General features: G+C 50.5%; 1 protein-coding gene across 3 annotated transcripts in view; it reads right to left on the bottom strand.

Moving 5' to 3' along the window:
- The window catches only part of RNF115 (ring finger protein 115), an 809,324-nt gene that overhangs the window by 501,467 nt on the left and 290,454 nt on the right, over nt 1-17,403 (bottom strand). For all 3 annotated transcript variants that reach the window (XM_069652791.1, XM_069652792.1, XM_069652790.1), the window contains exon 4: nt 8,695-8,903. In XM_069652791.1, coding sequence (XP_069508892.1) covers nt 8,695-8,903 — 209 coding nt within the window. The remainder of the gene's footprint in view (nt 1-8,694; nt 8,904-17,403) is intronic.

Here is a 17,403-nt window from a genome sequence, read left to right on the forward strand (position 1 = left end):
GCCACCCAGATGATCACTCCCCTAGCATAATCCGAATGATGAGCCCACCACAGCCGCCTTCCATTTCTTCCCGATCCTCTACATCTTATCTTGCGTCAGGCGAGTCTCCTGCAGCAGGGCTATGTCTATCTTCTGTCTACGTAGGTATAGCATAACCTTATTCCTCTGTAAATAGCTGTTGAGCCCCCTGACATTCCAAGTAATTATTTTAAGATCCCCATGGTTTGTTAGAGTCAGACTCCTCCCCCCACCTGTGCAGTCCAAATCCAAATGTATTTCCCTTCTATGTAGGCTTGTTTCCCAACTTGAACTTCCCTTATCTAAAAACACAACAAACACCCCAACCTCCCTCCCTCCCACCTCCCTTCCCTGCCCCAACAACACCCTCTCCAACTGTTGCCCAGCTCCATCCCTGGATCTCAGGCACCCCCGCATCTAGACCTTTCTGGTAATAGCCTGTACTCGCAGCTCAGCAGGGTAAAGTCGCCCTAGTGGCTGTCTTACTATTAATTCCTGGGGGTAGGTTGCCTTCATCCTGCTGCTCCTGTTTACTTCAAGTTCAGCAAGCTTAATGCTACCCAGTTTAATTGTGCATTTTATACTCTATATTCCAGTCCAACAGGTTCAACGAGTCCAAGAGTATCATAATACAATTTCAATGTTATCTATCTTTGCCCTTCTTCTGTTATCTGTACCACAGTCTCTCTTCCTGGGACCCCCCCTCCCATTTATCCCCTCATTATGCAGGATACATCCCCATCACTTATCGTGCTCCTCGTGATCCTGCTCCTCATCTCGCTCTGGACAGCTTTGCCAGTCCAGCCATGTCACCGCTTCCTCCGGGGTATAAAAAAAAACCGCTCGACTTTTATGCAGGACTTGAAGCTTCGCAGGATACAAAAGCATGTACTTGACCCAGCCGCGCGCAGTCTTCTCTTGACCGCCACATAGCTGTAACGCTGTCTCTGCACCAGCATGGTGTAATCAGGATACACCGTGATAGTAGTAGATGCCCTTTCTATCGTTCCACCTTTACGAAAGTACTCCAAGATCTTCTCTCTATCTTTATAGTTCAGGATCTTTGCAATTATTGCCCGAGGGGGGCCCCAGGCCGTGGTTTCCCCCATCAAGGCCGTACGTGCTCGTTCAACAGTAAATCCTTGTATGAGCTTGTCGGCCGCCATCACTTGCAGGATCATATTCTCCACATAGTCTGTGGGGTCCTGGCCTTCCTCTCCCTCCGGCAGGCCGACCACGCGGATGTTTCGTCTTACCCTTCCTTCCGCTTCTTCTGCTCGGTTCTCGAGGTTAGCCACCTGCTGCTTTAGTATATGGACCTCCTTTGCGTTACTTGTGCTGGTGTCTGTTGGTTTTCACCGCACTCTTTAGACCACTTGTTCTTTCTGCCAGCGCTCTGACATCCTGTCGCAGCAGGGTGACTTCTATTCCTACTGCATCTATTTTGGTCTCCAAGGCCGTTGGTAGGTCTGCCATTGCTGACACCCAAGTGGTTTTCAGCTCTGTTATAGCTGCTAGTATCGGGTGGTTTTCTTTTGCCGGGGTACCTTCTACGTATGCTGCTGCTGCGCTTTGTGCCGGAGCTGTAGGAGTCTGTTGCGTCTTGGCAAAGACATCCATTGTGGGTTGCTTGCTCTTGGCCTTAGCTCCTCTCATCGACATCATGCAACCCTGCCTGTGTATCCAGGTCCAGCCCTTCCGTAACGTGCAAGTTCTATTTCCCCGTTCTTCTGTGATGCCACAGGGACAGTTGGGACCTGGAAGTGTCGTCCTCAGAGGGCTGTGGTATATGTTAGTGTGCGCTGTGTTGCGTTTCGAGTGGGTTGTGTCCTCCCACGTCCTCAACCGTTATTTCTTCCTATGGACCTTCGCTGACTCTTGGCAGGGCCATCTGTCGTCTGCACTTTCTATAACCTGTGCGCCAGTGTCGGTGTTCATACAGGGTCTGCAGGTACCATCAATGATCTGGCTCGACCCTGAACGCAATGTTTCCACAGCCGTGGTAATCAGTGGCCCACTCGGTTGGTCCCCAGGGCCATTAGATGCACCTCCTTCTCCACTACTGCTACGCCTCGGGCTCATATGGTGCTTGGTGCGGTGTGTTCACCTTGATGAGAGCCTTTCTACAGTGTCGGCATTCAGCTTGCCTGCTGCCTTTATTCTTTTTGTGCCATCATCCAGCAACTGCCCAGGATAAGCTGGATTCTTGCTCAGTCCAATTACTATTATGCCAGTGTTCCTCAACACTTGTATTTTTGCATAGCAGCGTGCCAGCGTGGGTCTGACTTTATTGCATGGGTCCCATTTTCTCTTAGTGGTGGCAATATTAGATTAGTTTCCTGGGCACATGTCCCCCAGCAAAGTAGGAAAGCACTCCCTCCAACAGGTAGCCGGCGTCCAACGTCCGTGTCCCTTAGGCACCAGTATAGCACTTTGTTTGTGTGGGGTACTTATTCCTTCTAATGTAATGGCAGGGCTGCGTTATGTTTGGTGTCTTATTTTGGCTTCCGCGCACAACTGCAAGCAGGAAATGTATCATGCAAGCTGCGCTGGCTCCACTCGCACAGCGCGGCTCGTTCACTGTTTGTTCATGGTAACAGTATTCCTTCTTCGCCGGCTCTGCACATATTGCTACATATGCAGCCACTTGGGACGTTCCATTTGCGTCTGGAGCTCCGCTGCTGTTGTCTCCAAGGTTCGCTGCACGCGGCTACTGTATCTGCCGTGCAGATCGTTCCGCCGCTCCAAGTCCCGTGATTTGCCTCAATATCATAGAACGTTGTTTTCTGTGAGCGACTGCCGCTCCTAACGCCAGGAGCGAAGTATGCAAAAGACAGAGCGCCGCGCGACCGCTAAATGCCGGTCCTCTTCCTTACTCTCCGCCGCACGGATCTATTTAATTGCTCCTGCGGCCGCGGCTTCGATCCCTTTGTTGTTCACCATCTTGAGTTGCTTTGTTTCCATACGGCTGCACTCTGAAAAGTCCATTTTCTTCCTAATACTTCGCCCAATTCACTTGCTTTTAGTAGTTGTTGGGGGGCACCTGCTCAGACGCCTTTGCTTTAATTTCTGAGGCATGCAAGTTATTTTTTCCACGTGATTTTCCGGATCAGTGTCGGATCCACAGGATCTGCTCAGCAAGGCACGCCCTACACCATGGCTAGATAGCCACGCCCCTTCCGGATGCAAAACATTGTTGGGGCATTGTCAGTGAAGACCCTCACCACTTTGCCCTTGAGATGGCAGAAACAATTTGAGGGCACAAAACACCGCCCGTAGCTCCAGAACGTCGATGTACAGCGCCTTCTCAGGCAGCCACAGGCCTCTGGCGTGAAAGTGTCCAGTGTGGGCTCCCCATCCTTCCAGGGAAGCATCTGTCATGACTGTCTCCTGGTATGGGGGCACCGGAAATCCATGCCTCTGACGATATTTGAGCGCACGCCCACCATCTTATCGCTCGGCAGAACTAGTCGTCGAGCTCGTCGAGCGTGATCCTGTCCTGGAAGCTTCCGGACACCTGGACCCAACGGCCGTCGAGGAACTCCAGCAGCAGGCTCATCCGCAACCTGCAGAGCCGAATCAGGTATATGCACATCATGCTGAATAAAGGCTTGATGGTCCTCACCATGGCGATCATCAGTGCCAATAGCCTTTGTACTTTGCCCAAGATGGGCGATATCCTTTCCTCTGACGGCGACGCCAGGCATGACACTGGTGAGCCTGGATCCCAGGAACTGCACGTCCCGCGATGGAGTTAAGCAGGATTTCGCATAATTCACAGAGAACCCCAGTTCCGTCAGCAGGCGGACGGTCCCTGCTTCCGTGTGGTCGACAGCGATGTCCTTTAACCTGGCGTCCAGGCAGGGGTAAACACAGATCCCTTGCAGTCGTAGGTGGTCTGCCACCGGCACCAAGCACTTGGTGAAGACTTTGGGTGCCGACTTCAGTCTGAAAGGAAGTGCCTTTAACTGATAATGCTTCCCCTGCGCAGCAACTTGCGGTGTCCTTTGTGTACGGGGACGTGGAAGTATGCATCCTCTAGATCCAACAACGACAGAAAGTCTCCAACTGGCCGAGCACGTGCTGCAGCATGACCATCCTCAACTTCTGGGATTTTATGTACTTGTTGAGCCGTCGTAGGTCAAGAATGGGCGTCAAGTCGCCGCTTTTTTTTTTTTACAAGAAAGTACCTTCAGTATACTCTGAAGCCCGGGAATCGCAGTGGAACCAGCTCTATTGCCCCTTTTCGTAACATGGCCCAAACCTCTAGCAGCAGCTAGGGGATGTGTGTGTGTGTTTTTTTTTTTTTTTTTTTTTTTTTTAAAATCGGGCCAACGGTGGTATTCGCAGACACTTTTGATTAAACTCCAAGGTGTGTCTGTGGGCGAGAGCATCCAGCACCCATCCGACAGTGGCGATTGACTCCCACACATCGAAGAAGTTCGCCAGCCGGCCTCCCACCGGGGTGCAATGGTGTGGGCCCGACGTCCTGGCCGGTTCAATCTTGCTGGGAGGTCCACGGGCCGCATTGCGGTCCCTGACGACGGCGGCGTCCGCACCCAAAAGCCTTGGCGCGACCCCTGTTGGCTTACTGGGTTGAGGAGAATGAGGGCTGGCAGGAAGGCCCCCGCCAAAACCCTTTGAAGACCAGATAGAATTCCCTCCTGAGGAACGAAAGGACGGTCGTCGTTGCTGTAGAGTGCCCAGGGCACGTCCCGTCTCCGTGTCAGTCTTCATGGCCTGGAGGGATTCATCCACAGCCTTCCCGAACAGGTTGTCTGCGTCAAAGGGCATGTCCAAAACCCTTGTCTGGACCTCCCGTCTAAAGTTGGTGGCCTTGAGCCAGCTACTGCGGACATCTGCGGAAACACGTGTCCGTGATGTGCAGGGCCACTGTGATGGCATGGTCCGACGCCATCTCGCCCGCTTGAAGGATCTCCAAAGCCTCTACCCGCTTGTCATTGGGGAGGAAGTCCAGTACCGGGGCCAACCTAAACCACAGCTCCCAGTCGTATCTGGCCACGATCGCGAGGGCGTTGGCGGCCTTGACCGTCGCCAAGTAGATAACCTTTCTACCCATAGAATACAATATCTTCCCCTCGTCGGGAGGGGTGGAAGAAAAAGAAGATGCCAAGCCTGGAAATTTCTTCCTGGTGGCCGCCGAGACCACCGAGTCAGTTGACGGTTGAGACCGCAAGCACTTGGGTGCAGAGTCCGGCACCCTGTATTTTTTCTCTAGCCTGTCTCTCTTGGCTGGGGCTGTCGAGGTGTTCTTCAGCTGAGCCTTGAGCCAGCCCTTCATCCCAGACATCGTCCAGGAGCGGGACCGAAAGGATGGTCTTCCTCTTCGCCTCCCGGCGCAGACGCAAGAAGTCTTCCTTCTTTTCCTCCGGCGTAAGCAGGAAAAGCTCTCATGCTCGGAAGATCATTGCATGCAAAGATCCTACTTCGTCCGGCGGAGAGGCTCTGGGCGGAGGTGACGGGAGGTCCCCCATCCCGCCGTCATCCATGCCCGTTGTTGCCGTATACGACTCAGTCTCCCTTGGGGGGAGGGGGCGATGGGTGGCATAGAGGCGTAGGGTGCCTCCTCCTCTTCTTGGCCTGCGGTTCTCCTGGTGTCAACGGGGTGGCCGGCACTGGCGCCGTGGGTGGAGCAGGCGGTCGGCATCCTCCTCTGCATCTCCGACACCAGCGTGTCGAGGGTCAAAAGGATGTCCAGTGAACGATCTTTTAGGCATTATCTGGGGTGTAGGAGCGCTAGGTCCAGGGCCCTCGTCATCTTGGGGCCCCTCGTCGGCGTGGGGCGCCTCATCTCCATAGATGGTAACCCAGTCATCGTCGCCCACGTCGTGGGGTGACTCACTGACGGTCCACTAGTCATCGCCCTCCTGGACAGTGTGGCCCGAAATGATCTCATCCACTTCAGCTGAAAAAATGTCAGTTCCATGACCCCCCCCCCCCGAACCCTCTTTCTTCAGGTCCTGAGGGGTCGGTCTCAGGCTGAGGTTCTGCATCCTCTTCTCCAAGGTCTCAACTGGCTTGCTCGAAGCCTCCCTCCTAGGAGTAAGAGCCACCCTGGGCTGGGTCTGATCCTATGGCCTTCGAGAGTGACACCACCACCAACTCGGGGAGGGCGACTATTTCGCCTGGTGCACCTGGGCCTTTACGGAAAGGCTGGATCCCTTGTCTGGCTTGGCTTTCTTCACGGCCTTGTCGGACACCTTGTCCTGCTTGTCCTTCTCCATCGCAGATGGGTCGGACACTGTACCCGGCTTGGCCTTCTCCTGCTTGGTCTTCTCTGGCTTCTCTCTCAGCTTCCCTGGGGTAGCGGACTTCCTCTTGGACGAAGAGCCAGAGTGGTGACTAGAGATCGATGCAGATGGGGAGGACGATTGCACCCTGACCGTCGCCGGACCAGCAGCAGCGGTGACCCCAGCGAAAGCGGACTTGACCTTGTGTTGGGCCCCCACAGGTGCCCTCAAAGAACTTAGAAGCCCGCTCAGGTTTGCCGGATCCGGGAGAGGCATGCCCCTGCGTACCACCCGGTGCAGAGGCCTTGGCTTGCAGCCACGACTCCAAGCGTTGGTGTCGATCCTTCATTGTGCATTTTGTGAAGACACAGCAAATCACACAATCTTCCTCCTTATGAGGCGGGTGCAGGCAGTACGGACACCAGGAATGCTTGTCGTTAATGTACACATTCCGCAAACCGCAGTCGGAGCAACACTTGAAGAGGGAAGCGCCGTCCTTCTCGTCCGAAATTATCCATGCGGTGTAGGCCTGAAGAATCTTCTGGAAGCCTCCAAGAAGAGCACTCGATGAAAACAGCCCTTGAAGGGCACTGGAAAAAAAACAAAAAACTGATCCCAGTTAGTCGGAAGGATAATCGATGGAGCACACGGGCTCGATTGACCGAAAAATATAGTTTAACTATCAAAAAGCGAAAACGCAGAAAAAAGCTCGAAGAACGAAAGGCGAGGACTCCCAACACTTGAACCTGCAGTAAAAATCTGAAGAAGGCTGCCAGAGGAGGGGCTTAGGTAGAGGCAGCTATTGGCTAGTGGCAGTATGACCCAGAACTCAGTGATTGGTTTATATGAGAAAGAGAATTTAGAAACCACACTGAAACTGTTTTCTTTTACTGAGGATTCCAACCCTGATGACGGGGAATATTAATGAGCATGTGAATCCATGCCAGACTCCATGCTGGAGAAACATGTGAACAGGTGAGACCCACAAAAACCAGCAACAGGAGTGAAATAGAACCAGAGCAAAAGAGAAATTGGGAGGCAGGACAATAAGGAAAAAGATCAACAGCAGGTGTGGGAGAAATGGAAAAAAGCAAGACCGGAGAAAGGAAGAAAAATTAAGACAGTGGAAGGAAGATCATAGGTAAGGAGAGCAAGCTAGAGTAATGATATGGGAGAGGAAGAGGGAAACAAGAGAGCCTAAGAGACACACACAGAGGAGTTACAGCAATGACCGCAAGACAGAGGAGAGGAACAGCAATAATAGGATGCAGACACATGAGAGGCAGTGTGACAGACCATAACCACAGGTGACAGCCAGACTTGGGGAGGCAGAGCAACAGAAAGTGAGAGAGAGTAGCAATGGCAAGAAAAGGAGGAGTAAAAAATGTACAGCGAAGATGCAAAACAGAAGTAGTGGCAAGCTACAACAGTAGGAGTGCGCAACAGAGGTAATGCTGGTAGAGGTAGGCACTTGATTTATGAATACCCCGTGTAAATCGCCAGCAGCTGAGTCTGTATTTCTAGCAGTTCTTAACAGAGTTCTGTGTCCACATATCCTAAAGATGCAGATGGGGAGCATGCACCTGGAAATTATTCTGTGTGCGAGTGTCTTCCACTAGGGTAATACATTATCTGAATCCAGATAACTGATATAAAACCGTTTTTTTCTACTGTTTTTAAAACTTTTTTTTAAAACTGTTTTCATAACATTTTACATGCATTGGGAGGATGCCCAATACGTTTTGCTCCCTTGTGAAGGAGGATATGTATTTCTACACACTTGAAATTGAATTTACTCTCCAACTCAGAAAATGGGGAGTACTCACACCGAGCCCTACAGATAATTGTGTATCAGCCACTTTTCACTCTCTAAAAATAGACAAATACTCCCAGACAATAAAATTAGGGAGTAAAAATACTCCCAACAGAAATGGGAAAGGGACACAATGTTGCATGTGCCCCTGCTTTTATCCACAAAGCTCCATGAATAGGTTTGGTCTAGTAGTAAACGTAGTGACTCTGCAAGACGCTCCAATATTATTCCCGACTGATCAAAATACTATCTAGAGCTCTGGTCCCAGTGACATCTGTGTAAATGGATGTGATCTGAAGGGCCAAATCACAATCGATTACTGCATGGGGTGATTAAGATTCTTACAATCTTTGCTTATTAAGAGCCTCTTAAGAAGCCAAGACCCTAAAATCAAGGCCAAAGAGCACGTTTCAAGAAGAGGCCATCATCTTCAGACAACTAATTCCCCTGCCTGTCCTTCAGCCTCCTGTAGGAATTTGACAAATGTTGCATTTGCTCTGGCTGTGCTCAATCGAAAGACAACCAAACACATGCCATGTTAGTCACAGCATGGCTTTTACCACTGCAGGCACAGCCAATAGCATTCTGTAGTCTGCATAGCCTGCCACTTACCCCTCAATGGCCGGTGAACGGTCGGGACGGGAGCTTCCTCGTGCTCTGTATCTTCTCATTGGCAGCCGAGGTGGTCTGCTTGGGCCCCAGAGATCGGGGTGCGCCTGGTGTCCCCTTTCAGTGTCTCTGCTTTCGGAATCCAGTGAGGTGCTGCTCAGGTACGGGCGGAAGTCTGGGAACAGCATGGTGTGATCTAGGTGATCCCAAAGCTGTGGAGGACAAAGAAAATATGGTAAGTAAAGGAAAACAAAAAGTCAAAATTCTGAAAACGAACAAAACAGCTCAACTAAATTTACAAATGTATTATTTACCAAGATACCTCAAAGTACATTGTGCTTAAATAAGTATTTTCCCCTGTTGTCACTAACTGGGAGGAAAAGAACACATGGACAACCGCAATAGTAATCTAAACCCTTTCATTCTGTGGTTCCAGGAAAAATCGTGTAAAATAACATACAGGACCACCATAAACTGCTCTGCCTTGAAAATGTACCAAATCCCTGAAGGATCCAGAGTCTATCTTTAGGAGTAGTGGAAGACATCCATGGTCCCACAGAGATAGCAATTCTCCCAAATAGAATGACAGCCCCCTCCTCATGGCTCCAGGGTAGGGCTGGAGGAAAGACTAGGAGACGTTAAGCAACAAAAAAGGATTGAGTGATTAGCTTACATTCAGTAAAAGGTTTAAATCTAAAAACAACTTTAGGTGCAGCATCCACTCCTTACCCTAGTTGAAGTCTGCAGTGGACAGTTTTTGTCAAGACTGTCAGAGGGTTTAAAGCACCCAAGCACACGTTTAGTGGTGCCCTGACCATTGCCATGAGTATTCCTCAGTCTTAGAGAAGACTTGTTATTTTCCGGTCTTCTACTTGGCTTTTTCTTTATCCTGGTTTGCAGAATAAGTTGACTGCCTCAACTGCTAGAAGTGAAAGCCCTGTACTTTACCCCCCCCCCTTGCCCTAGAGGTATCTGTACTGCAAATGTGGGCAGGTATTTTCCCAATTATATGTTTCAGAATGGTCAAGTCTTATTTGGGTTGGTGGCCTCCATTATCAGCAAGTCTGGACATGAGACCCCAGCTGGATTCAATCAGAATGCTCTTCTTAATGTGTAGACTCCCCAATCTATGCAACTTGGTTCACAGGAGGCCTCTGTGGAGTCTGGCATGAAACTCGGACACAAGTTAGCCATGTATTTGGTTAAAGACTTATTGAACATAAAAGGGTTGGGAAAAGGCCTTTCTGACCCTGCTGCAAGAGGAGTGTCCCTACTTAACACAAAACTAAGTATCTGCCTGTGTCAGCATGTCAAAACCAATACTGTCCTGTGTCGAACGTTCTATTCTGACCCTCACATTAAAAACTAAACTCTAAGGTGAAACAGGAAATGTCTTTAACCTTGGGTGGTTTAGAAAAGTGTTCACAAATGTTCTTCCTGGATAGAGATTCTTGTTCCAGAGGGTGGGGAAATTTCCCTGGATTCCTCTTGGCTCTCCGAAGTTTCACATACAACAATTATTTGTGCCTTTCTAGGCTCACACCAATTGACATACAAACTTTTCTGACTTTGCAATTGTATTTCCAGAACACTTGGTATGCTTTTACTTGATATATGATATGATATATTTTATTTATATCGCGCTCGTACACAGGTGTTTCAGAGTGTGACCAGGCGAAGGGAGGGGAACAGGGGAGAAGCAAAAACAACAATCTTATTAGGCCCAGTGACATTGAGAACATGCAAGTGCATGGGGAAGGGAAAAAGGGGGAAGTGCATGGGGAAGGGAAAAAAGGGGGAAGTGCAGAGCATAGGAGAGAAACAAAATAAATAGTAAGTACATAAATAATTAAATAGAGTGTTAGCCGTGGTAGTGCAGCCTGTAAGAGGCAAAGTTGCTAGGTTAGTCAGATAGGGAGTATCTGATAAGTGCAGAAGACGAGTGGGTGGGGAACTGTATGGGTACAGACACAGGCCCCAGTGCAAGGGGTGGCCCGGAGGCAGTGCAGGAGGATGGCAGGGTGAGCAGGTACCTGGGCCCGAAGGGCAGAAGGTGGCCAGGTGCAGAGTGCCGAGGGAAAAGGCAGATCAGCAGGGGAGAAGCGGGGCGAAGGCAGAAGCGAAGAGGAAGGTCTTGAGGAGCTTCCGGAACCGTAGATGGTTCTCCTCAAGTTTCAAGGTGGCAGGGAGGCCGTTCCAAAGGGAGGCCCCGGCCGAAGACAGATCTACTTCCAGTTTGTTTCTTTGAAAAACGACTGACCCTGAGGGAGTTAGAGGTAGAGGAGTGAAGGGCTTGAGAGGGGAGGCATTTACGCAGGGATAGTAGAAGGTATTTTGGACCCAGGCCCCAGAAAGCCTTGTGGACAATGCAAAGGGTTTTAAATTTAATCCTTGCATCCACTGGGAGCCAATGAAGGGATTTCAGAGCTGGAGAGATACGATCCCAGGGCTTGAGGCCAAGGACAAGTCTCACAATCCTGTTCTGGATTAGTTGTAAAGGGCGGAGAGTAGAGGCAGGTAGATTTAGAAAGAGGCTGTTACAGTAGTCCAACTTAGAGAGAATCAGAGCTTGGGAGACCGTGAGCTTCTGAGGGAAAGTGAGGAAAGGAAGAGTACCTTTAAGGAGGTGCAATAAGAAGTGTGATTTTTTAGAGGCATCAGAAATGTGTGGGGAGAAGGAAAGTCTGGAGTCAAAGATGACCCCACGGTTCTTAGCTTTGCAGGTAGGGGCAGGAGGAGGGCTAAGGGAGGCTGGTCAGAGAGTGAGGAGAAAGTATGGAGAGGGTGTACCAATGAGGAGGATCTCGGTCTTGTTGGCATTTAAACAGAGATTGTTGGCGGCACACCAATTTTGAATGGCGATGAGACAGTCAGAGATGGGAGAAGGAGAGGAGGTGGCTGAAGGAAGCCTGAAAATGAGTTGGGCGTCATCAGCATAGCACTGCAAATTTGAGCAAAAGATGGAAATGCAGTTTGCGAGAGTTGCCAGGTATTGGTTGAAAAGCCAGGGCGAGAGGTTAGGCCCCTGGGGAACACCACAGGTAGAGAGGGAGTTAGAAGATAGGAAGGACCCAAGTTGTACCTGGAAGGGTCGATCAGAGAGAAAAGAGGTCAGCCAGGCCAGAGCCTGATCAGTGATACCCAGGTTGTCACGGAGACGATTGAGCAGGGTGGTATAGTTGACTGTGTCGAAAGCAGAGGAGAGATCAGGTAGGATGAGGACAGAGGGAATGTTAGAGTCAAGGTTGGAGAGCAGGTCTTCACGGATGTTCAGGAGAGCAGTTTCTGTGCTTCTGGCTGATCTGAAGCCAGATTGGTGGTCGTGGAGAGAGCCAACAGAGTCAGAATAAAGGTTAAGCTGAGAGATGGCAAGCTTTTCCAGGAGCTTACCCAAAAAGGGAGTTATGGAAATTGGGCGATAGTTAGCCAGGCAAGAAGGATCAGCTGTGGGTTTCTTGAGGGGAGGATGCACAAGGGAGTGCTTCAGAGGAGAGGGGAAAGACCCAGAGGCAAAGGAGAGGTTGCAGAAATCGGCAAGGGCCGGAGCAAGATTATCGATGTGGTCCTTAATGGTTTTAGAGGAACAGGTATGGACCTGTTTTGATGAGGCTTTCATGGATCGGACTTGTCTAGCGACCTCATCGGGGGAGAAGAGAGGAAAGGAGGAGAAAGAGGGAGGGTGGTTTACTGAGGGTGAGTCAGCAAGAAGAGAAGAAGGGAGAGGAGTGGGAGAGGAGGAGAGAGTGGACAAGATGTCCTGGGTTCTTGAGACAAAGTGTGCAGCGAGGGCATTGCAAAGAGCCTGAGAGGCGAGAGGAGGGGTGGCTACTGCAGCAGGGTTGGCCATCTCCTTGCAGATTTTAAAGAGTTCGGCCGAGTTGTTAGATGCCGCAGAGACACAGGCTTGAATGTGGACTCGCTTCTTAGTGCATACAGAGAGTCGGTATTGCCTTTGGAGCAGGCGGCAGGCCAGTTTGTCAGAGGATGAGCAAGAAGCCCTCCATTTCCTCTCGTCCGCCCTACACTTACAGTCATACCAGGAATTGCACTTGACTTTGGTCTTCAAACGGATCCTCATGACAGGGGCAAGAACATCAAGAGTGGCAGAGATAGAGGAGTAGAGCAGAGACATTGCTGCGTTAGGGTGTGAATCAGCCTGGGGTGAAGGAGGGGGTGAGAAGGTGGCAGAGAAAGCCTCGACTGACACACGCTTCATGGGCCGGATATCCGAGAAGGTGGGTGGCAATCTAGGGGTGGGCTTGGCTTGCGGGGAGGAGATGGAAAGATGAGAGGAGAGGAGGCAGTGATCACTCCAGGAGAGAGGAGTGGTGAGGGTGGTAGATAGGGGGAGGCCAGAGGAGATCAGGACATCAAGTGTGTGTCCAGCAGAGTGAGTCGGGCCGGAGGGGAGGATAGAGAGTGAATCGCAGAGGTCGCAAAAAAGCGAAGATGAGGAACAGGGAGAATCAAGATGGATGTTGAGGTCACCAAGGAGGAGGAGTTGAGAGGTAAACGCCAGGAGGGCGGAGGAGAGGTCTGCCCACTCTGAGAGAAAAGAACTAGTTACTCTTACCTTGTAACGTTCTTTCGATGGGATGTTCCTCCGACGTATTCCTTATCTTAGATATATAAATCCTTCAGCTTTGCTGGCCTCGGAAAATTTTTTTCGCCAGAGGGCGCTGCGCGTCGATGATCGCCGAGTCGATGACCCTCGACGGCCTCCGTGCCGACGTCGACGTCATCCTGCCTATAAAGGCCGCGCGCAGCGTCCGTTGCTCAGTTCCGTTTTGTAGTCCCCAGTAATGTTTTTGGATTAGACTAATCACCTTGAAGGAGCATAGGCTGCAAACCCACAGGAAGTCATACTGCGGGGATGGATGGGAGGGTCGATAAGGAATACGTCGGAGGAACATCCCATCGAAAGAACGTTACAAGGTAAGAGTAACTAGTTCTTCGAAGGGATTGTGTCCTCCGACGTATTCCTTATCTTAGATAGACTCCCATAGCAGTGGTATTGTGACTGGAGGCGGGAGTAATAAAAGTTATGTTACCCTTCCAGAATGGACAGAGTGTAACACAGCCTTGCCGAATCTAGTTTCTTGACTAGAGGAGGAATCCAGGCTATAGAATTTGGTAAATGTATGTGCGGACGACCATGTGGCAGCCGCACATATATCTCGAATTGGCACCCCTCTTTGAAGGGCTGAGGATGTTGCGATACCCCTGGTAGAATGAGCCCTTAGATTTTGAGGAGGCTCCTTTCCTGCCAATTTGTAGCATTCCAGAATGGCTAAAATAATCCATCTGGAGATGGTTTGTTTTGTTATTGGAAGGCCCAACTTATGTCCTGCATAACCTACAAAGAGTTGGTCTGCTTGTCTGATCTTAGCCAATCTGCTGATATAGAAGCTCAAGGCTCGCTTAGGGTCCAGCCTGTGCAGTCTCTCTTCCTCCTTCCCCGGATGAGGAGGAGGGTAGAAAGAAGGTAATATAATCTTCTGAGTGATGTGAAACTCCGAGACTACCTTCGGGAGGAAGTTAGGCTTCACCTGAAGAACAACTTTGTCCTTGTAAAAGATTGTATGTGGAGGTTTACACGATAAGGCTTGCAACTCGCTAACCCTTCTAGCAGATGTCAATGCTATTAGCAAAACAGTTTTGAGGGTGAGAAGCTTCAATGAACAAGAGTGTAGTGGTTCAAAAGGGGCACCCTTTAGGAAGTTTAAAATTAGGTTTAAATCCCATAAGGGAACTTGAAAAGGTTTCGGGGGATAAACATTAGTTAATCCTTTTAGGTATTGTATTACCAATGGAATTTTGAAGTATGAAGGCTCCTCTGCAGTGCGCTTAAAGATTGATAGCGCTGCGAGATAGCCCTTAATTGTGCCAACCTGTAGGCCTGAATTAGCCAGGTAAAGTAAGAATGACAACACCATAGGTGTACCACAAGAAAAGGGTTCAATATTCTTTTCTCTGCACCAGCTGCAAAATTTGTTCCAACGGCAGCGGTATAGAGTTTTAGTTGCCGGCCTTCTGGCCGAAAGCAACACCTCCATAACATCATCCGGAAGGTCCCAATCCTTGTACCTCAACCTTTCAGACACCAAGCGTGAAGGTTGAGGGTCTTGATGGCTGGATGGAGAACCTGACCTTCCTTCTGCGAGAGAAGATCCTCTCTGTATGGCAGTCGAATTGGAGGGCAGATGGACATGTCTAGAAGGTCCGGGTACCACGTTCTCCTGGCCCAATCCGGGGCAATTAGGATCATGGTCTTCCGAAACCTTCTCAACCTCCTGATCATTTGAGGAATGACAGGGACCGGAGGGAACGCGTACAGAAGTGGGAACTCCCAGTCCACTACGAACGCATCTCCTAGAGCTCCTCTCGGGGGAAATTCCCTTGAGCAAAATCTGTCGCACTTCCTGTTGATACTGGTGGCGAACAGATCCACTTGAGGGGTTCCCCAAAGGGCGAAGATCTCTTGAAGGACTTCCTGAGCTATCTCCCACTCGTGAGAGACTGTGCTCTGCCTGCTCAGAGCGTCCGCTGTCAAGTTCTTCTCTCCGGCTAGGTGAATTGCCGATAGAGAGATTCCTTCCTGAATTGCCCAAAACCAGAGCTGCATCGCCTCTCTGCACAGTGGTAGTGAGCCTACGCCTCCTCTTTTGTTGAGGTAGTGCATGGCCACTGTATTGTCCGTCATTATTAGGACGTTTCTTCCCCGTACAGACGGCAGAAAAGCCTTCAGCGCTAGTCTGATGGCTCTCAGCTCCAACAGGTTGATATGTAGTCTGGACTCCGATGGAGACCAACGACCGCTGATGGTCAAGTCGTTGGCGTGAGCTCCCCACCCCGTGAGTGAGGCATCCGTGACTACTGTTATCTCCGGCCATGGTTGCCAAAACATTTCTCCTTTCAGGATGTTCTCCCGACAGGCCCACCACTGAAGGTCTCGGGCTACTTTGACCGGGATCCGAAGGAGATCTGTCATCCTTCCTGAGAACTGTGACCACTGAGTTCTCAGTGCCCACTGGAGGGATCTCATTCTCAGGCGAGCCTCCGGCACGAGGAATATGCAGGATGCCATGAGGCCTAGCAACCTCAGAAAGTCGTAGGCTGGGAGATATTGGGCATTCTGAAATCTGATGACCATCTGCAGAATATCTCGAGCCCTCACCTCTGGTGGCAAGGCTTTTCCCAGGGAAGTGTCCAGGACTGCTCCAATGAATTGGAGTCTCTGTGATGGTATCATCTGTGACTTCTTTAAATTGAGGGAGAAGCCCAGCTTGTGAAGGAAGTGGCAAACATAATCTAGTTGTCTCTGAGCCTGTTCCGAAGATACAGCTCTGATCAACCAATCGTCTAGGTAAGGGTAGACATGAATCCCTTCCCTCCTTAGACTTGCAGCCACAACCGACATTAGCTTGGTAAAGACCCTCGGGGCGGAGGTTAGCCCAAATGGCAGAACTCGAAATTGATAATGAGAGCTGCCAATTGCGAACCTCAGGTATCTCCTGTGCCTGGGATGGATCGGCACATGGAAATAAGCGTCCTGGAGGTCTAGAGATACCAACCAGTCCTGAAGCTGGAGGGCCTGAAGGATCTGAGAGAGAGTCACCATCTTGAACTTGTCCTTTCGGAGGAATTTGTTCAATTCCCGTAAGTCTAAGATGGGTCTCAGTCCTCCGTCCTTCTTCGGTATTATGAAGTAGGGGGAGTACCAACCCTTGTTCCTTTCCGCTACAGGTACCAGTTCTATGGCACCTTTCTCTAGCAGGTCTAAAACCTCCTGCAAGAGGAGCGGATCTGGAAGCTTCAAAGGGTTGTTCCCCGGTGGATGACTCTGAGGGATATGTAGGAAGGGCAGGCAGTAACCTTGGGCTACTGTCTCCAGAGCCCAAGCATCTGACGTAATAGCCTGCCATTCCGTCAGATGGTGAGTTAACCTGCCCCCTACTGGTGTTCTGTGAGGGGAGACCTCAGAGTGGTTTTGAAGCGGCTGATGCAGTTGCCGAAGGTAAAGTGGCTCCTGCTCCTGCGGGTGCGGCTTTCTTTCCCCTACCCCGTCCACCACGGGTAAATCTTCCTTGGCCTCTTTGAGCCGGTCGTCCCCTGCCCCTTCCATATGAGGAATAGTAACGAAAGGACCGTCCTCTCCACGATGATCCCGAAGGACGAAAGGTATTCTGACGGATAGCAGCTCCCAATGACTTGGCTGCTGCCTTGGACGTTTGCAGTTTCTCCAAACTGTCATCCGCCTTCTTTCCAAAGAGGGTAGAACCGTCAAAGGGCATATTCAAAAGCCTGGTCTGCACGTCAGAGGCAAAACCAGACTTCCTCAACCACGCATGCCTGCGGATTGTGGTACTTGCCGCCATGGCCCTGCTGATACTGTCAGCAGAATCTAGGCCAGTTTGTAGGGTCTCGCACATCGCATCTTTACCATCCCTGATGATGTTTAAAAATGCGTCCCTTTCCTCTCCTTCTTGGAGGCAGTCAGCCGCTGATGAAGCGCACTCCCAAAGGGTGTGGCTGAACCTAGCGAGCGTACAGGTCGCGTTAATAGACTTTAACGCCATGCTACAGGCAGAAAAAACCTTCTTAGCCATGGCATCATATTTTTTGTCATCCCTATCCTGCGGAGCAGTGGGGTATGCAGATGTGCTGCCTGATGAGGTTGCAGCCTGTACAACCAAGCTCTCAGGAGTAGGG

Source organism: Ambystoma mexicanum, chromosome 1p (assembly GCF_040938575.1).
Source record: "Ambystoma mexicanum isolate Mex_15411 chromosome 1p, UKY_AmexF1_1, whole genome shotgun sequence".
Lineage (NCBI taxonomy): Eukaryota > Metazoa > Chordata > Amphibia > Caudata > Ambystomatidae > Ambystoma > Ambystoma mexicanum.